The sequence below is a fragment of the Centrocercus urophasianus genome, unplaced genomic scaffold, assembly GCF_019232065.1.
Source record: "Centrocercus urophasianus isolate 14NV4802_14NV808 unplaced genomic scaffold, USGS_Curo_1.0 seq_13, whole genome shotgun sequence".
NCBI lineage: Eukaryota > Metazoa > Chordata > Aves > Galliformes > Phasianidae > Centrocercus > Centrocercus urophasianus.
In genome coordinates, this window is record NW_024884475.1 from 4645144 (window position 1) to 4665782 (window position 20639).

Here is a 20639-nt window from a genome sequence, read left to right on the forward strand (position 1 = left end):
CAAGCTGTGCATACCAGCAAGGCATCTTCTCTTGTGTTGGGAGCACAGAAAGCCTTCCATCATGAGCTTCACTGGAAAGTACGAGCTCCAGTCCCATGAAAACTTCGAGCCTTTCATGAAAGCCCTTGGTAAGTGCCTGTGTGCATTCTGTGCTGCTCTGCCTAAGCAGTTTCCACTGATATTTGGAATAGCCCAACTGTGCTGATGTGCTGCTGATGTAGACTGAAAGCGATCTGTCAGATTTCCTATTTCTGTCTGTTACTCTGCAGTTGTTGTTTTCTAAATAAGTGTGCATGGAGATACGGCCTCAAAATAGAAGGGAAAGCGTCACTCTCACTGATGGCCTGAGGTCAAGTGATGCTCGGTGTAATTTTACAGCTTGCAGGAGAGTCCCAGCAGTCCCTGCAGCTGTGTGCCAGCAGGCCGGGTGCTGCAACATGTGCTAAACCAGCGGGACCTTGCTAGCTTCACTCAGTGCTAGATTTGTCCCATCAGATTGTGAAACGTCAGAGTAAGCAGGACACTGCTCACCACTGCACAGCTCCAGATTCTACCATTCATCAGAAAAATAGTCAGGTTGTCTAAATGCTTAGTGATGAATGTGGCTGGCTTGATTTCCAGCAGGGATTCAGGAAGGGCTGCACTACCTCTGCATAGCTGTGTGCAGGAGGGGCTCTGTCTGCCAGATCAGCTTCATGCTGATGGGACTCTGAATCTCATGTAAAAGAAAAAAAATCTTTCCTCCTTCTTCCTTGATTTATCCCATTTTCTCTGCTTGCTTTACAGTGAGGGAAGGAAAACTTCCTTCTTGGCTGGTGAGATAGCTGTTCTACTTCTAGACAACTTCCTTGAACAAGAGAGAACTCTAGTTCCCACACAAAACCCAGGAGGACATTATCTTTTATTACTCCTTCCCACTGGAGTCTTGTGGTCATTGAGGAACTGCCATCCTTGAGAGCCTCTTCCACAATAGAGTAGAAATCCTCCAAGCTGTGTGCCCTCAGATTCCATTGCATTCATTAGGCAGCAGCAGTGCACCCAGTGATGGCTCCAATGTCCTTCTAACATCTCTTGTTCCTGCACAGGGCTTCCTGATGATCATATCCAGAAGGGTAAGGACATGAAGAGTGTCTCAGAAATTGTGCAGAATGGGAATAAGTTCAAGATTACTTTTACTGCTGGCCCCAAAGTAATGACCAGTGAGTTCACCATTGGGGAGGAGTGTGAGATGGATCTGCCGACAGGAGAGAAGGTCAAGGTGAGACATCAGATCCCTCTCTGTCCAAGCCAAGGGGTTGAGGGATATTGCATCTCACAGATTCATACATTTATGGAATCATTTGAGTCAGAAGGGACACTTAAAGGCTATCCAGCCCAACTCCCCTGCAATGAACAGGGACACCTACAGCCAGATCAGGGTGCTCAGAGCCCTGTCCAGCCTGACCTTAAATGTCTCCTAGGATGAGGCAACCACCACATCTCTGGGCAACATGTTCCATTCCAGTCATCCCCCTGCACATGGGCTAAAGGGAATAACCACATCAAGGGAATTAAATCTAAAGTGTTAGATGTAGAGGGCAAGAGCTGGATAATTCCCCGGACCAATTCTGCCTCTTGCAGTTTGCATGTGTGATTTAGTGCACTGGGAAGGGTTTAATTGCTGAAACCAAGCCTGCAGGTGTGACACTCAGTGCCCTGCTCCTTGTAGGCCCTCTGCAAATCTCTTAAAAATAAATTTCTGAAAGTGATAGTGCACTGCTGTGTGACCTTCTGACAAACTCATAGCCTGGCTCTCTGAGGTTTCCACCTCCCCTCTGCTTCTATAAGGCACCATACATCCTCCCCTCTCTTCATCTGCAGCATCTCTGCGGATGAAGCTCTGCATTTTTAAAGTTATTTCATTGGAAATATAGAAAGCCAATATTTTAATAGCCACTTTGGAAAAGCAGGACAGAGAGGCTTTGGTAAATTCTTCTGACTGCAAACCTTTCTGACTGAAAAGTTTGAAGTGAAAAGAGGTTTACTTTGTCATGCTGCAAAACAAAACATACTCTCCCTTCATGTTGTTGACTTAAAGGTAGCACAAGAAAGTCAACCAATGAATCATAAACCAATAAACCTGTCCTTTTAAGTCCCAGAGGCTGTTAGCTTGCCTCCAGCCTTTTGCACTGCTGCTGTTCACACTGGGTGAGATGATTTGGCAAGATGAGGATTTATGACTCTGGAAACTCCAGTTCCTCAGCTCCAGTTCCTGGACAATACTTTTCAGTGATTCATGAAATGTCAAGATGGCACCACTGGCAAATATTGCATCTCAGCTCTACACCGGGAGAAGTTGATACTGCAGGGACTATTGAAAGCAGGAGGAACGATCACTAAAGACATGCCCCAATGAGCTGGGCTCTGAGAGTAGTATTTGCCTTGTGTGGTTTCTACCATCCCTGAAGACCCATGAACAGAAACCAGGGGTTAGGAAAAAAGTTTTACCTTCCATAAATCAGCATCTTGAGGGCAGATGAAGATGTTGTGCAGATGGACAAACAGGTGAACAGAAATTGATTTTGCTGTGTTATTTCTCTGAGTAATTTCAACAATCAATCAAGGCTGCCCTGAGGGCATCAGTGCTGTCTGAAGCCTTTATAGACATGTAGTTCCTGGTGGGCAGAAACTCAACAAACATACCAATTCAGCTGAGACCTTTCCAGAAAAATTGTATCTCTTTCATAGAGGTTTGCAGTGCCCAGAGTAAACACCCATACTCTTGCTGTGTTGTGGGCATCACCAGCACAACAATCCCTCCTCTTGGGAAAGCTACATCACCGGGGAGCAGCTTGCTCCCAGCAGTTTCAGAGGAGACAGTAGCAGCTCAGTACAGAAGGGGAAGGACAAAATGCAGGGGGTGTGCAGTGCTAACATTAATGCCTTTGTCTCTTCCCTTCTTATCAGTGTGTTGTTAACATGGAAGGTAACAACAAACTGGTTACCAACCTGAAGGGGCTGAAATCCGTGACCGAACTCAACGGAGACACCATCATCCATGTAAGTGGAGAAGAGAAGGGCAATGGCCAGATTAACAGTGCAGACAGCTGCCTTCAGGGTCCAAGGGGGGCGAGGCACTGCAAAGCCTACAGTGATGCTAGAGACCTTAAACAGGTGCTGGAGATGACCACATGCTTGCATTCAGGCTCTGTAACCAAAGCAGATCAGTTGACCAGGCAATGAAGGCATTGTTTTTGAAACAGTCTGATTCACTAAGTGCCCTCTCAGATCCTACCAGGCACTGCTGATCAAAGTTATATGTAATGAGGGCATGTTTTCAGCCATATTTATAGGTTTAGGGTGGGGCCTGGCACCTGTAAAGAGGAAATGTACAATTCTGATTCCAGTCAGTGTCAGATTATCCTTATCTGTGTTGGGGTACTCATGAATATATCCCAAGCTTTAATAATTTGATTTATAGATGATTAGATGGAGATCAGTCCTGTGCTGATTTGCAAGACCAGATCTTTTCCAAGTAGGGTTTGGAGCCAAGTGCAATGCAAAGCTAACAATTTCTATTGTTTTTCAGACCATGACGAAGGGAGACCTCACCTACAAGAGAATTAGCAAGAGAGTCTAGAGACCCTGCACAAACTTATCATTTTACTATGTAGAATGAGTTCCATTAAAGTAAAATTTGTATGAAAACATCTTCATAATAAACCTCTTTGCTTTTGCTATAAAAAAGTGCAAGCCTCCAAAACTCACAAAAACCCTGGAAAAAAAACTGGGCAGCAGGCTGAGCCAAGCCATCGTGAGACCCTCTGTGTTGCTGCTTGTCAGCCCCATTCTGAGATTCAGGCACTACTGTCCTTCTTGGGACGTACTGCTGGGCTGCACACAGCTGGGTGGATGGAAAAGTACTGTGCCAAGACCAGAGAAAGGGTTCTGTCCCCTTCCTTAAAGACTTGGCCGAAGTGACATCAAAGTAATTGGCAGGGCCAAAGAACGAGGTGGTTGAGGGTGGCAGATGTTGGTGAACCTGCCTGGAAAGCTGCCGTGGGGCAGAGACCAGCAGTGGGGGAGTTGAGGCATCCCAGCAGCCATCCCTATGCTCACTTATTCAAAAGAAGAGCAAGACCTACAGGCTCTGGCCACCCCATCACCGCCTCTCCCCCATCCTTTCCAACCAGCAAAGGGCACCAGACAGCCTTTAGGTGTTCAGTTTTGCCACGAACTGTGCCTGATAAATTGGGTTACTGGATATAAACTCTGGAGTGAAATACAGGTTTTCTCTGCTCAGAGGAGGTCAGCACTGGTTATTCATAGCGCAGACATAGGAGCACCATGGTCAACTTCAACGCTTGGTGCTGCAGGCTGGATGGAGACCTGGTTTTCTGAAATCAGGAGAGAGGAAATTCTCCCTTCTTAGCTGACTTTTCCAAGCTCTGTGCTTGAAAGCTAATTGGGATTTTTTGCTGGGAACTGAGTGTACTGCTTGTGTAATATACCTACCTAGGATGATGTTCTCACAACAATTCAAAGCTATAAGAATGTTAGGAAAACAACACCAGTGCCTCCCTATCTCCTTCTACAATTCCAATGTGTGCTGTTAAAGGACTAATTTGTCCTCCTGTGCACCTCTGCCATAATTTCCCCATCAAAGAAGGTTTTCAAGCTGCAAATTGGCATTGATCTTCATGTTAGAAACTAAACCAATAGAGATTGTCACAGTTGAGGTCAGATAGGTACCTCCTTGACAAGTGGAAGGATCTAGTTCAACATCTAAAGAGCTGAAGTTTGTGTCCAGCAAACTCATCTTAGAACTGGAGGATCACCACCAAAATCTCTGAGAAATGTCAAGAGGAAAAAGCCTGGTTTTGTTTTCTTGCTATTCTTGCTATTTTGCTGAGGAGCTGGTAGGGGATTTCTGAATAATCAGTCCTTTTTCATCTCTTTGTTATCAATGAAGATCTGGAGCAAATAATTTGGATTTACAGATGGGCAGACAGCAAAGATTTTTTTGTTATTTGGAAATCCATCCATTGCCATTAGACTTTTCCTTCTCTCCATTCAGGCTCAGTGCAAAACTGATTAAGCACCTAAGATGAAGGACTGGTACAGGTAAGCATCAGAGCCCCCAGCTCTGAGCAAAGGGGGTTCCCCTCCTGGAGAACTGCCTGTTCAGTAAAAACAATCCACACAGCCACTGCACCACACTACTGCGAATGGCATCTGGCATGGACTTCTCTCACGTCCATTTGCTGCCACCACTGTGGACATTGTGTGATTTTTAACAAACTAACTTCTCTTAACTAATGGATCTTTAGACACGAATCCCATTTAGGCACCCAGTCACTGTGGTCAGAGTCCACACAGGTTGATATTACACCCACGTCACCTGCAGAACCATTGTTCATCAGTTTTTCATCAGCAAAAGATCACTTTACTCAAAATACCATCTCTATTTCTTAGTTGCTTTGCACTTGATGCCCACAGGCATACAAGACACTTCTTGGAACCAGCTTCCCACTTGTACTGTCTGTTGGTCAACCACACATAGATATCACTGGCAAGAAGTGATGTCATCACAAGGAAGTGATGGAAAAAAATCAGAACAGAGCCAATTAAAAATTTAACTGAGGACTGCAGGACTTTCCCAGAGAGAAACTGGCTTTCAACAAGAACGTAAATAATTTTATAGCAGGTTTCTTGCTTTGATTTTTTAATGCTTGTGGTATAAAATGATGTTGCTTTTGCCAAGAGATTTTCTGCTGTGAGCTCTCAGGAGATTTTCAGGACTATCCCCGCTGGTCCGTGCTCTCAGACTGGTGGCACTGGAAACAATCCTTGGGGACGTATCACATTCACATATCACATTCCCCATGTCTGGAGGTCCCACGGGTGGTGTTACCTAACAGGCATGACTTTGTGTCAAGCTCAATATTTATTCCTTCTTGTGGAAGAGGCTCGGTGGGGCCTCATTGCTGGGTTCAGGCATGACTTGAATCTTTTGGTTTTTGAGGGCAGCTTCCCTCATCTTGTAGTACATGAACTCATTCTGCTGGAACATGCGCAGCTCCATCTCTGTCTGGACACGCATGACCTGAGAGACACAACAGATTAAACACCTGTGATGCAGGAGATCTCAAAGCCGGTGAAAAACACACTGCCTAAAAATGAGGGCTGTCCATCAGGGATGTTCTAAGCCATGTAATGACTCTGATTCTTCTTGCTCCAGGTGTCCCAGCAGCAGAACCAAGGCTGACTGGACAGAAATAGCATTTACTTTCTCAGAGCTGGTTGCCTGTGACCTATGAAGGCGAATAAGGCATCAGCCCTTCCTGCACCCAGCCCTTCTGCAGGCTCCTGGAAAACCTCATCCCTGGATTCACTATGAACAATCATTTATAGTTCTGCATTATGACAAAAGTTCAGAAGGGATTTAAGGAAATCTTTTTACACCTGTCTGTAAGTTCCTTCAACCTTTAGTTTAGCAGCACAGAGGTCAAAGATCTAGTATTTTCATCCTGAAGAAAGTGAAAAGGGAAATACAGGAATGAAGGTGCTGGAGTCTTACCCTATGAGACATAAAGAGGCGAACAGTCAAGAGACTATTTTACTTTAGGCACAAGACAGTCATTCTTCTGATAATATAAAATTGCACTACGATTATAGCTGTGCTGTTAGGGGGACTAACATCAATAAGGGATTTAATTTGGCACTGTGTAAGTTTTTTTGGCTACTAAAGGAGAATACTATAAAGCCAACGGGCCATTTGAGAGAGTTAAAGGATAAAGAAATGATCCGCCCTCATATGCAGTCATATATAGTTCATCACAGCTCAACATGTGTGATTCTCCTGGGATCTGCAGCTCTTGACCTTAAGCTAAAAAATACACATATCAGTCATTTGAGAAAAAAAATAAACTGCAGTCCAAAAGGACTAGGGAGTGGTAAATAAAGAAGAATGGTCATCAATACAAGATGAAGAATATTGGTTGGTAAGCCAGAAACAAGTTCACCATCTGTAATTTGATACAGCCAAATTGAATGCCATCCATCTGAGAGCAATGAGGTCAGGCTGTTTGAAGAATGGGAGGCTCTGCCCTTGGGCTCAGTGTTTCAAAAAAAGATTCAGGGACTCAATGGCTATTTTTAAAGCATGTACTGGTGCAGAACAAAAGATATTTTTCAGGGATGAAAATTTCCCATAGGAAGGAATGTGCACGATACAGCAGACTAAAATGACCTAGAGAAAAGGATGGCACTAGTAACAAGCAGCCATAACTTGACCTGTCTCTTACAGATGGGCCGTTCTACAGACTGAATGCAACCTCATCCAGGCAGATAACAGAGGCAAGAAGGGAGATTGTGACACCTACCTCCAGGTCTTTGGTAATTGGGTGGGAAGGTCCATGGGTTATCAGGAGAATGGCATAGGCTTTACAGATCATGCTGTGTCCGGCTTCAATGAGGCCAGCATGCCAGTGGGTCACTCCTGCTCGCATCACAGCCATCCCCAGCTGTGCGTTGTTAGGATGGTATATTTTCCTGGAAAAGCATTGAGTAATTTTAGTTCAGGAAAGATCTCAATTCCCAAATGTTTGTCAGTGATGTGACATGTTTTCCAGAGAGCAAACTGTTTACTCAGTTGAATATTCTATTGAATTTGTTGCCAGGAAATGTGCAGCCCTGCAAGGGGCACGAGGGCATGGGTTACACAAGGACACAAGGTGTTGTGAAAGAGAATGAACAACCTGCAGACAGTGTGAGCTGAACAACTGGGTTGGAGACCTGATCATGCAGCTCAGATGTCACCAACATCACAGGTGTAATGATGTGCCTAAATTGAAAAGGCAACAATCATCAACATCTCATTAACTAAGGCCTCATATTACTCAAGAGTGAAGGGATATCTTGAGTGACAGTCATTTGACACAGCTCCTCTTTTCTCTGCAACTTATCTTTCCTGCAGGTTGCAGGAGAGCAGACCAGGTCCTGCAGTGATGATCTCTCTGTCCCACACTCAGGCTCTGTGCTTTGCTACTAGGGCAGCCCTGAGATGCTTCTGAGCAAACCAAAGAGGCTAATGAAAGATGACCCAAACTACTTGTCATTTACAGTTAAGTAATTCAAGGTGTTTGAAAGCATTTAGGAATGGGTTCCTCTCTGTCTGGTGATCAGATCAAGATCTGAATGCCAGCACTTTCGTTCCGATGGGAGCAGACTAAGAAAATAACTTCTATAACACATTGCCTAACACTGCATAACCAGAGAGAGCTGCCAAAAACAGAGTAGAGCCATACATGTAGCCATCCACCATCCTCTTGGCATATTCAGCTGCTTCCTCAAACATCTGGAGGTAGGAGAGGACCTCAGAGGCAATGCTGAGGATCCTCAGGAGGTAGATGTTTGTGTCTCCCAGCACAGGCTCCTGTTTCTTCAGGCATTCACGGCACAGCTTCACAACCTACATCAGAAAGCAGGGAGAAGGAGGAGAAAGTCATAGCACCACTGGCCCTGAAGCTGCCACTCCTGAGCCTTGTGTGGTCCACACCAGTCCTAGAGGCCAAGTCAGACTGCATGAAGGTTGGAGAAGATACAGTATGCTTTTATATGTCCATAGCATCAGTCTAACTAAATGATTTGTGCTCAAATCTTCCTCTACCAGGGTTACTTTCAGAAAGTAAGCAAGGAAGAAGTGATTACGCCCCTCCTGCCATCCACCCAACCTCCTATAAGCACCTTGATGCAAAGAATGCTCCTAATCTCCCTGTGAAGGTGAAGATGTGAACAGTCCCATTTCCACTTGCTTGTGTATGTCAGCTTTTGTGATCTGAACTGCCAAGAGGACAGGATGTACGTGGAGACATTCAGCTTATGGAGATGGAACTTTGTTTCACCTATACATCTTTGACTTAGAGGGGACAAGACCTAATTTCCTTGGCACCACCTACACAGCAAGAGAGCAAGAGCACAGGGACTCACTTCATGGTAAGTTCCCTCCAGGCGGGCCTTGTTGATCTTCTCCAGCGTGTCCTTGGAGAACTGGATAACTTCCTTCACTGTCTCTGCAGAAGGCTGGGGACAAAGTTAGGAAAATTGGTGAGAAGTATCCACCACCTGACATCCAGGCACCATACACATCCAAGCATGCCTGATGAAACACTAACCAGCCCCTAATTAGCCACCTCCTCTTCCTCCATTTATTGCTGAAATATAATACAATTATATTCAGTACCATCACTTATCCTCTGCTTTTCCAAGCTATTTGAATTTGCGTTTTCAAACAGTTCTAGCTATCACAACCTTCCTTTTGATAAGTGGAAAATCTGAAGTCAGGCCACAACTGCCTGGTTCTGGGAACTTGCAGGAAGAGCCTGGCCAGGAGACACATGACCAAGACAGAATACAGGCACATGGCCAGCAGACAGAAAGCAGAGACACAGAGATGCAATGAAGAATGAAGAGATTGGGATTTGTAGAGCAGGACAGCTCCACTGCCTTTTTACTTGGTTGATGGGATTTGTGAGGAGTCTGAGATTTAACAAGCTCAGAAAAGCTCTTGAAAATTTAGTATGGAAGGAAAAACAGTTGCATTTCAGAGCTATATGTCCCATATGTACATGGTTATGTATGTTATGAATTATTATTACATATTATTAGACTGAAACTGTTACAGCTGGTCAGACTTCAGCAGCTGTCTGAGCAGCACACAGGGTGTTCTAATGGCAAGAGCACATTCATTCAAAGGCAATGTTAATGTCACTCTGCTGTCTGAGAAAAGACTCCCAGAACAGGCACTTCAGCAGCACTTCCACAGAAGCTTTATCTAATAAAATTCTCTCCTGCGTTTACTAGACCCCTAATCCTGTTGCCATTATAAACAATGGGAGCTTTGCTACTATTTGGAAGGGGTGATGGACCGGAGGCCAGAGCGGCTGTTGAGGATGTAATCTGTCCATCTCACGTTTATTCATAGAGCTTTTTCCACACAGCTGTGAGTGCTGCTGCTGTCAGGCAAGCGAGCCTGAATTCAGGGAATGCAATACAGCCGATGTGCTCTGAGGGTGAGGTCAGCCTGGATACTCATTGTCTGTGGATGGAGGGCATTTATAATAGCTGAAATCATATCTTGTATAAAGATACCAGGAGGCTTCTTCTATGCCAGCAATTCAAACAGGGGAGTGTATATCCCCCAAAGTGCACACAGCAGAACATATGGAGCGTTCACAATACAGAGATGGTGCGTGTCAATGCTTGACAGCAGGCTTTGAATAACAGATGAGATTTTTTATGCAGCCCACTGCAAGAGCAATTTGAAAATTCTTCTTCTGCATCTGGGACTGGGAGCTTCAGTAGCCAGGATTAGTTTTAAAATGAAGCTTGATAGTTTAGCAATGGGAATTATTTAGCAATATCTTTTGTAACAATTTATCTTTTGTAGAGCTTACAGGAATAGAATGCCCCTTAGCTAACACTGACACAGAAGAAAAATAGATTTAAGCAATTATATCCTTGGGCACAGGAATAAAAAAAAGAAGATCTTAGAGCTATCAACATGCTCTGAAAATAGGAGCTGCTGGCCAAGCAACACATCCTAATGCTGACAGCCAGACACAGCCTTACATCCTTCTACTCGATAACTTGTCAGATTGCCCAGCAAAACACAGACAACTGAAAAATGAATGGTCCAACACACTAATTCTTCCCACCCAAGCAACCAGGCACAAATGGCAGAGCATAGAACAAATTCACTCTCGCCAGCCAGTGCAAGGAAGGCCTGATGACTGGATTCCCAGCTTCCCAGAGCCAACACAATGGTACATCTTTACAAACTGTACAGTGTACGTAGTGCCAGTTGGTCCTGTTCTCATGGACTATTATATGTATATACATAATATATGATACAGTATTTTCTATTCTGCTGTTGTTCAAAACTTTGATTCCATTCAATTCCTGTCAAAAAGTCCAATCTAAATACCTGGATTTTTCTCAGTTCTAGACCTCATTTTCTAATATTTTTTCATTCTGCCTTTTGCTGGACTGTTAGGTTAGAGTTAAAGGCAACTTTTGTGGGCTTTTTAAAAATGAAAACCTGTGTGCCTGTCATATAATAGAGATTAAACTGACCATGCATATTTGAGTTGTTGTTGGGCTCAATAATGTTTCAGTCCTAGTCTGATTTTTTGCATTGGCACTGTTCAGACTGCCACAGTCTGACTCTGGCACTGTTGGGTGTCCCTGGGCTGTGGAGGAGACACAGCCACCTCTGTTTGAGAGCACCACAGGACCATACCTTGTTGTCCCCCTCCTTCACTGCCAGCATCAGGTCATCTTTGATCTTTTTCTTGCAGTGCTCACAGGTGCAGTCAAAGTAATACTGCTTCTTCAGCTGCTTCTGCCTCTCCTCACTCACATTGAGGAAGTCCACATAGGACACAGTCAGCTCATCTCCTGGGGAGATCTTGCTTAGTGCCCGCAGCTCAATCCTGGGTGCAAAGAAGACGAGATATGGAATTGAAGAAGCAAATGCAGCCATAGATACATCAGGGACAAATCCTGCTATCAGAATCAGCCCTTGCCCTAAGCTACTGCTTTAGCAATGCAGAGATGTGCAGCAGCCTGGTTAACTGAACAGTCACATCAGTTTGTCCTGCCCCCATGCTAGTCTCTGGCTGGGATATGCTGAAAAGCAGAGAGAGTCCCATCCTGGGTGAATAATGGGATGAACCCAGACCTAAAATCTTATTATGCTGGAAAGAATCTCACCACAAGAAAACCCCTCAATCAGAAGTACACGACAAGGCTTGTAAAATGCTGAGTTTGGACTTTGGGTCTTTTTTAAGCACAGCTTGCATACTGCTTGTAGAGATCTGGCTAGACTCCCAGATCCTGAGCTGGGCTGCTTTCAGTATCATTTTCACTCTGAAAAGTTGAGATGTGCCCTTTGGATGTAGGATAAGAGATGCCCCAATACGTTTCATGCATCTCTACATAAAGCCTTAGAAACAGTTGACCATGAATAGTTTATTTTCTATGTAGACCATCTGAGCTGATGCCTAATGCCAATATCAAACACAGGGAAATCACCATTCTGTTACTAACCCAAAACCCAGGGTAAATGCTTGCACTGACAACAGGCCTCTGGAAAGCCTGTTTTTTGTACCTACCTTTATCTCAGGCCTTTCTCTGTAAGACATCTTAAATGATGTGGACACACAAATTTCCTTGCTGTTTAACTCCAGCAAGATAAATATCTTAGTTCCTCTGGGCTGTCCCTCCATCAAAGGGTCTGGATAAGCACCATGCTGCCTCCTTTAGGTCTCACCATGAAGCCATGACGTTTGTATCAGGTCAACTCTGTGTTTTAGAAGAAAGCTCCTGGGGGATGCTCCTGGGTGCTGAGGCACTGGCACAGGCTGCCCAGAGACCTGTGGTGTCCCATCCCTGGAGGTGCTCAAGGCCAGGTTGGATGGGGCCCTGGGCAGCCTGATGTGGTGAGGGTCAACCAGCCCACGGCAGGGGTTGGAATTGGACAGGCTTTAATGTCACTTCCAATCAAGCCATTCTGTGATTCTATGTCAAAATGTCTCACCAGGAGAGGGAGCTGATGACTGGAGCACTATAGGCAGGCTGGTAGCTAAAAGCTCTCTGCGTCCTTAGCTTTGCTAAAGCTGCTGTGAAAACTACACACTGAGGCTGGTCTTGACTTTCTCTGGGCATTAGATCATATCAACAGCATATTTCATACTAAATTTATCACTGAACGTGTCATCATAATGAAGGGTAGCTATTAGACCTGTCAGAACATAGAAAAATGCCAACCAGAGAAAGGTACAACCAGCTACTCCAGGAAAAAGCACACAGAAAGGAGTCATTTCCACCAGAAAGGTTTACACATAGAAACATTCCTCTTCACACTTAACAGGATCCTCATTAAAATGAGTCATGCAACAAAAAAAGCAAGCCTTTGACTTTTATGATGCCCCTGATAGCCTAACTACCATAGGTATATTTTAAGCAGTCATCTGTGGTGATGAGGGGATTGATAACATTTCAAACAAGCCTGGACACACGTGGTATATTTTAAAACTACAGTTAGAGAGACACTGTCAGCTGATAACCTCACCAAACACATCCTGTGCTCTTTCCCTCCCTAGTGTCTGCCCCAGGCTCCAAGGACCTTGAAAGACGTGCACAGAAAGCACTGGGGAGCTTAAAACTCAAATGGTCCAGAAACAGCAACTCTAATCAGGAGTAAAACCCAGTTGCTCACTTTTATGGTACTATCTGTGATGCTCTGAGTCAATGGTAAAGAAGTTTTTCATCTCTTATTTCAGGAAATTTCCTGGTTTTTTTTTTTTTTTGGAAATGAAGTTTGAAAACAACAGTGTCCCTGTAACTGGACTGCATATAACATACCAAGTGTATGAGCTGAGGTAAAGAATTTTTCCTTCTTTTTTTGGCATACTTTTCAGGGATTTCTCAGGCAAAAGAGAATGCTCGCATCAGGTAACAGTGGCATCATTAAAAAGTAAAACATTAATCATGTACTATGATAAAAAAAGGATAAAACCTACATCTCACAGTGTTGCTATTGTAGACAATGCATTCACAGGGCACTGTTTGTTGCAGAAGAGACATGGACTATTTAGTATGTCAGTAATGCGACCATTTCTCATCTCATAGTATGCAAGGTTTTATTTTGGGCTGTGTAAGATTAGCAAGACCTTGTTCTGACTTTCATGCTCTAGCTGCACTTGGGGGGGAGAAATGAGAAGTGGAGGGGAAATACTGAAACAGAGGAAGCCATGGGAGAGGGCAGAAAGGAAGGGAGGGAATTTGCAGTCAGGGAGACATTACTGCTATTGTTTTAATTTACTACAAAATGCAGAGTTAAGTGAGGTTTGGGTTTAGTGGGGCTTTACACAGGGAGGAGTAGAAGTTCAGAAAACAGAAAGTGAAGTTTTCTGCAACCAGAGGGTTTTTGGAACCCCTCGGTGCTGTTTGCAGCTGTGTCATTAACAGGGCATGAGAGGTACATGGCAAGGGGAAGGACAAGGCTTTCAAGAGTGACCCACCTCATCTGTGTGTGGAACATTGATCTTACAGCCTCATGACTGAAAGACAAAACAGACATCTGCAGATTACACCGGTACAAGCACAACAACAGAAACTGGGTGAACTGGGTAGGTTGGGGGCACTGGAGCTCCCGATGCCTGTCACATATCAGTCAGCATAAAGGTACAAAGAGCTCTGCTGTCCCTGTACAGCTACCAAATCACGCATCACTGGCTCGCAGTGGCTTCAGGGACAGCTGTCCTGACACTGTGATTTTAAGAGCGCTGTCAGCCAGTGGATGAGTAAAATGCTCTGCTGACATTTTGCAGGGCTGGTTTTGTGCTGACCAGAAACATCTCTCTGACATCAGTAGTCATGCTCTCCAAAATGCAGCTTGAAATGGGAATTAGACTGGTATATCAGCAACCGTGCTCTGTAATGAGTTTAGTGGGTCCCCAAGCCCAGCATTGTGCCTCGAGTGCTGAGAGCTCAGTTCCTGCAACAGTAGCTGCTCTTATCTCCAGTTTTCCTAGAAAAGAAACCTGGATAATTTACCTGGCCAATTAGCTAATGTAAGCAGATTTATAATCATGGTCATGGTTTAAAGCCAGCAAGAGGATTCGTGCAGGAAATTTATCAGGCTGCCACACAAGCAAAATGTCATTCCTCTACTTACCACCCAGAATCTCAGGTTTGGGGGCTACTACCCCTTCCAGCTACCTTCTCCAGCACCCAGGCTGGTCTGAGAGGCTCCTTGTCACCCTGTATGTGAACTATAGCAACTGGCTATAGAGCTCAGGCTCCAGCTGGCTCTGGATCACAAAGGTAACCATCCTAAAGCACTTATCTTTTTCTCTTTGCTTATTCCCCAGCTGCTTGATAATATACTGGTATCATTTTAGCAGGTAAAACTGGCAGTGAGAACTGGAGTGCACAAACAATGTGTTAAAGGAGAGGAGGCTGTGGGCTTACCTTAGGCTCAGCACTGATGTTTGCTGAACATAGGAATGTATAAAATCTTAAGATTGAGCAGAAAACACTGATAAAACACCGAGGCTGTGGAGGTTTTGGCAAGCAGTTTCCTTCAGTTAATGTCTTGCACATAATGCTGCTTGCTGGATCAGCAGCAGTTTAGGCTCCTCCTGGCTTAGGAGGAGTTGGAGGGCAGAGCATCCCTCCAGCAGCTAGGCACTGAGAGCAGCTGCCTCCACTGCCTGCTCTGCTGGGACATTCCTGCAATCCCACTGTGCCTTTCAACCTCTTCTTATCTCACACATCCTGCAGATATTTTCTTGCAGGATTTGGGTGGGAAATCAGAAGGCATAGCACTTTAGGGCATCCAGCTCTTGCATGTGACTCTGTTTGCAGATAACAGTCACATTTCTCATTAAGAATCCATTGCTAAAGAGTTTATCAGTAATTAATAGAGACTGCAAGCTCCCAAAGAGATCAGCATTTGTGTTAAGGATGGCCATAAACACATCAGTGATGGTGATACATGGCTGATTGCAAGCTTCAGTTATGAGAAACTCTTGGACTGTGGGCTCAATTTAATCTTGAATAATTCATTAACTGTAAGTACTCCTTAACTGCTTATGAAGCCTTAATTGAAGCTATCTAGGTATCTACTTGCCACCCTATCTGTCTGTTTTGAGTATGATTTCAAAACTCACAAGGGAAATTTACATGCTGGTTCATTGGATTTGAGGTCAAACCCTGCTGAAAAGCTCTGTGTATTTTTTTGGTCTATCAGACAGCATTTTTTTAAATAACAAGAGAAAAAAATAGCTCTTCTTTAAAAAGAAAACCATAACTTTTTGTTGCTGCACTAGAGAAGGAAATGAGAATTGATTTTCTGGGACAGGGATCTGACACTGAGGTTAGCAATCTGTTATGTGCATTGGCTGCAAGGATAGGTCCCCACTGTGCTTGAGGAAAGCAACGCACTGCACTCACTTGCCATTGTTGAAGATGACAGTACAGTTGGGCCAGCAGTCATGGTTGGCCTGGCAGAGGTTGGGGAAGATTCCCACACCAACAGCTTGCAGTCCTCTTTGGTCACTGAGGGTAAAGGCATTGCAGTTGATCTAGTCCCAAAAACACAGGCAGGAAGAAGCACGAAAGGAGAAAAAGTTGAATTCAGTTACATTCAGGATTTCTCAGCTGCTTCTGATTGTTTAGGAGAGGCACAGCTTGGTATCCCACCTCCAAACTTTAAGGAGAAAGGAGAAGTGCCTACAAGATTATTGTAGGAGGTAATTCTAGAAATGATAGTTGGTGAAGGTGCACTGGTCTCTTGTACGGATGGCTCCCTGTGCCCAGTGGATTTGCTCTGCTGGGATGCTGTGTGTCCCTGGGGGAAGATGACGTTCCATGGGGTTAACGAAGCCTGACATGCACTGACTCACAGCAGGGCTGGGGGCAGAGCTGCTCAGCCTCGAGGACTTTCTCTCTCTGCACCACAAAAATTTGTAGTTAACATTTTAGGAATGGGTATTATGAAATCTTTTCAGTATACTTTACCTATTATGTGCATATATATGTAAATATATATTAAAAAATGTAAGACGTAATATTGTTACAGAATAATGCGTAAACTAAAATAGATCTGCTACATTCTCATATATTCTATTTGAAATATGTTTACTAAAAATATGTTTATACATTTTTTCTTAGCTCCAGGTGCAGAGTGATGCCCAATTGGACTTGTGGTGACCACGCAGCACCTGAGATTGAGAGAGCCATTTGCCTGCATGTTTAGACAGACTGCAGACCTTTTCCTGGCTGTGCCTCAGATTTCTCTATGTCAGTGCAGAAGTGATGTGTATGGCAAATGCAGCAGTATTCAAATCACCTGCAGAAAATGCTTGTCTTGGCCATCTCAAGGATGAAATCAGGAATCCTCAACTCATTCATTTTGGTTTGAGACTTCCCTTGGGCACTTGGCATAATCCACAGCATTAAAGAAGCCCCCTTTGCTTTCTCACCCCTTTGACATACCACTCCAAATATGTGGGAGATGTACTGCATGCCAAACTGCTGGCTCTGGGCCGGCCAGAACTCCAAGAAGCTTTCCACATCGATACGGAGGTCCTTCTTCTCCTCCTCATCGAAGTTCTCCACGTGGTTTTGCAGGTCATCAATAGACACCAGGCAGTTCTCCGACAGCCCACTGCCTTCTCTCTCTATCCTCCACAGGATGCGGGCTGCCAGCCTGGCCAGGAGAGATCCCAAGGTGCTAGCACTATGCAACACCAGACCCTGGTGCTCGTCTACTCAGGTTCTTGTGCTCTTCCACCCAGCACAAGGACAGGGACTGAAGGGCCACCAAAATTCATTCATCAGTGGGACACTGTGTGCAGCCAGGCCATACAAGACAAGTTCAGCATCAGCTGGCTTATGGCTAGTCCCCATCCAGGAGTTTTGAAGGGAAGGAAGACACAGGGGTTTCCCATGGCATCTATGTTCTTATCTGGAGAAGTCATACAGAACCCCAGCCCTGGACAGCTTCTTCTATTTCTGTGGGGACTCCTATCATTTTATTACTATGGAGCCGGGACATAAATCAAAATCAGTAGATACTGGAGCATCCCTGCTTTTCCCACTGAAACTGTGAAAGGTGGCTTTTCTCATTCTGCTGCTGTAGGGTTTTGGGTGTCTAGCACTGAACAAAAGCAGGAGCACAACCCCCTCACACTGGGCGTTCCTCCAAACCCCAGCCTATGAGCTCAGGGATGTTTGTGGCCTTCCCCAAAGCAGCTCCCACCATCACACATCTAACTCAGGACACCCAGAGGGATTTCCTATCCTCTCCCATCATTCCCCGGCCTGGTGGTGCACCAGACAGCCAGGCTGTGGGCCCAGGTCCTCGGGAGCCACTCTCACCTGATGTTCTCAGTGGGTGCCTTGCCGTGCTTCTTGATGGCAGAGCACTCATTTTTGTGGTTCAGCCAGGCATCTCTCTGGCAGGTTCGGTCACAGTAGTAGGCGAACTTGCACTGGCCACAGCGATGGAGCTTCTCCTGCCGTTTGAAGCAGGTGTGGCAGACTACATGTGTCAGGCTGGAAAGACAGAAAGTAGGCTTATGCCTCAGCGATAGAATCATAGAGTTGTAGAATCATTAAGATTGGAACAGACTGATAAGATCACTGAGTGCAACTCCAACCCATCCCCACCATGCCCACTAACCCATGTCTCTCAGTGCCACATCTACACAGTTCTTGAACTCCTCCAGGAGCAGTGACTCCACCACCTCCATGGGCAGCCTGTGCAAATGCATTACCACTCTTTCAGAAAATAAATGTTTCCTAATAACCAACCTGAACCTCCCCTGGCACTACTTGAGGCCAGTACCTCCCACCCTATTGCTGTTACCTGAGAGAAAAGGCCGACCCCCACCTCGTCACAATCTACTTTCAGGGAATTACAGAGAGCAATAACACCTCTCCTGAGCTTTCTCTTCTGCAGACTGAACCATCCCAGTTCCTTCAGCTGCTCCCCATAAGACTTGTACTCCAGATCTTTCACAGCTTCACTGCCTTTCTATGGACACACATCTCTTTTAGTAGTGAGGGGCCCAAAACTGAACTAAACTTGAGATGTGGCCTTACCAGGACCATATACCAGGGGACAATCACATCCCTGCTCTGGCTGGCTATGCTACTTCTGATACAAAACAGCATACCATTAACCTTCTTGGCCAGCTGGATACACTGCTGGCTCATGTTCAGACAGCTGTCAACCAGCACTCTCAGGTTGTTTTCCTTTGCACAGCCTTCCAGCCACTCTGCCCCAAGCCTGTAGCATTCCATGGGGCTGTTGTGACCAAAGGGCAGGACCCAGCACTTGGTCTTTTTGAACTTCATACAGCTGGCCTCAGCCGAGTGATCCAGCCTATCCAGATCCCCCTGGAAGGCCTTCCTACCCTCAGGCAGACTGACTCTTCCTCTAAACTTGGTGTCATCTGCAAACTTAGGGTAATGGCTAAACTCCTTCAGGCAAGGGTCCTTTCAGCTTTCTGTCCATGGGCTCCTCCTACACAGTGTGATGGAACCTCAGACATTCTGGGAGGAGGGACAAACATCCCACCTAGCTTAATCCTCATACACTTGTCTGATGCTGTTGCTTCCCTATTTGGCTATGTCAAAGAGAAAAATATTTTGTTTAAAGGAGGAAAGCAATAAACCATTCCCCAGCTCTCAGCCCTCTTTTCTGCAGTTTGTCTGCTCCTTCTCAGCACCACTGCTGTTAACAGGATTTTCAGTCTGGTTTTGTTTTCCGTCTGGCCCATGCTGAGCAGAAAGCAGACGTCTAATGGGTCTGTCACTCAGTAGAATAGGAACAATGTCAAGGCAATGAGCCAGCCAGTGCTTCACCTGCTTGCAAAGCCTCTGAATTTGGCTGAATTGAAACCCCTCCAGAGAGGTTCTGCATAGGGCCTGGAGCAAAAAAAGGAGCAGTGACCACCACAACACCTGACAGGTGAGGAGAAAATGGTTGAGAGGGGTGAGTATGATTCTGTGTGGTCCTGGCTGCTATCTCAGTATTTATTTAGGCACAGTCATACTGTAGGGATAAAAATACACACAAGAAATGCTCTGATAATCAGCAGACTGGAGGTGTACCACAGTAAAGAAGACTGATGGATAGAGGTGGTTATATAGGGAAACCCTGCATTTGTGCTGCTTGAAACAAAGTTATTTTTCTATGAAGTAAAAGCAGCTTTGCTTGACACTTCTTTCTGCCTCTGGACCTAAACTGCATCTGTGTTGGCAGACCTGCATTTGTTATTATGTTGGAAATGACATAAGAAAGCCAAGAAAATATCCTCCTTCAAGGTAGATCTCCTCATCATGAAGTCTTCTCTTGTATGTCTTCTCCTCCCTTCATCAGACACAGCATGTATCTCGGCTGTCTAACACCAGGTGACACCAGACTGTGTGGCTTCGGGGTTCTCCTGGTCCCAGGGATTCCAGAAAGATGCTTAGGATGGACGAAGGGCTGAGGAACCCATTCAGCCAACCCCAAGCACAACTGCCCAGGGTTGAATGGAATTCCAGCTACCTCAGGGCAGACAAGCAACACCAAACAGTTAAGGACAGAAGAAAGCTGACCTCCGAAGTGCTCATGTAGCACCATCTGGGATAGGACATGGGGCAGACTGATTGTAATACCAAGTTTAGGAGCTGTAATTGTGCTTATGAACACTGTAAGATTTTATTCATAAATCCAAGAGGGTTTTTATATTCAAAAGGGCAATATGGTGCTGAGCTGAGAATACCGATGATTTATTGCTTGTTTCAACATATGGCACCCATGGAGATGCTGCTAAACAGCGAAGTAACAAGGGCAGTGCCTGATGTGGGGATGTGCTCTGCTCTGTTTACTCTGACATTAGCTTTAGCACCGTGCTCTTTAGGTCACTTAAAGCTGTCCAGCAGACAGGCTACCAGTGCAAATTCCTCCTTCCAGTCTAAAGGTCTGACGTATCTCTGGTGCCAGCAGCACTAAGTGGTGCTCACCAGCTATTCCTGTTCCTCACTCTGTGGTTTACTGTGAGCTGGGTGAGCACAGCACAGCAGGGAAACAGCTT

The 20639-nt window shown here is 45.2% G+C and overlaps 2 protein-coding genes across 3 annotated transcripts in view; one reads left to right on the plus strand and one right to left on the minus strand.

The window, feature by feature from the left end:
* FABP1 (fatty acid binding protein 1) lies at positions 1-3726 on the plus strand. The gene is made up of 4 exons (XM_042812155.1): positions 1-128; positions 1086-1258; positions 2947-3039; positions 3569-3726. Exons 1-4 carry the CDS (start codon positions 62-64, stop codon positions 3617-3619), a joined length of 384 nt encoding a protein of 127 aa, XP_042668089.1. The 5' UTR covers positions 1-61; the 3' UTR covers positions 3620-3726.
* Positions 1966-20639, minus strand: part of SMYD1 (SET and MYND domain containing 1) — a 26236-nt gene continuing 7562 nt past the window's right edge. Inside the window, exons 2-10 of one of the 2 annotated variants that reach the window (XM_042812153.1) lie at positions 17932-18108; positions 17047-17260; positions 16003-16133; positions 14067-14105; positions 11282-11474; positions 8971-9063; positions 8289-8452; positions 7365-7533; positions 1966-6085 (exon numbers count right to left, since the gene is read on the minus strand). In XM_042812153.1, the coding sequence (XP_042668087.1) occupies positions 5927-6085; positions 7365-7533; positions 8289-8452; positions 8971-9063; positions 11282-11474; positions 14067-14105; positions 16003-16133; positions 17047-17260; positions 17932-18108 (1339 nt within the window). In that variant the 3' untranslated portion in view covers positions 1966-5926. The remainder of the gene's footprint in view (positions 6086-7364; positions 7534-8288; positions 8453-8970; positions 9064-11281; positions 11475-14066; positions 14106-16002; positions 16134-17046; positions 17261-17931; positions 18109-20639) is intronic. The other variant, XM_042812154.1, reaches the window with a different exon arrangement.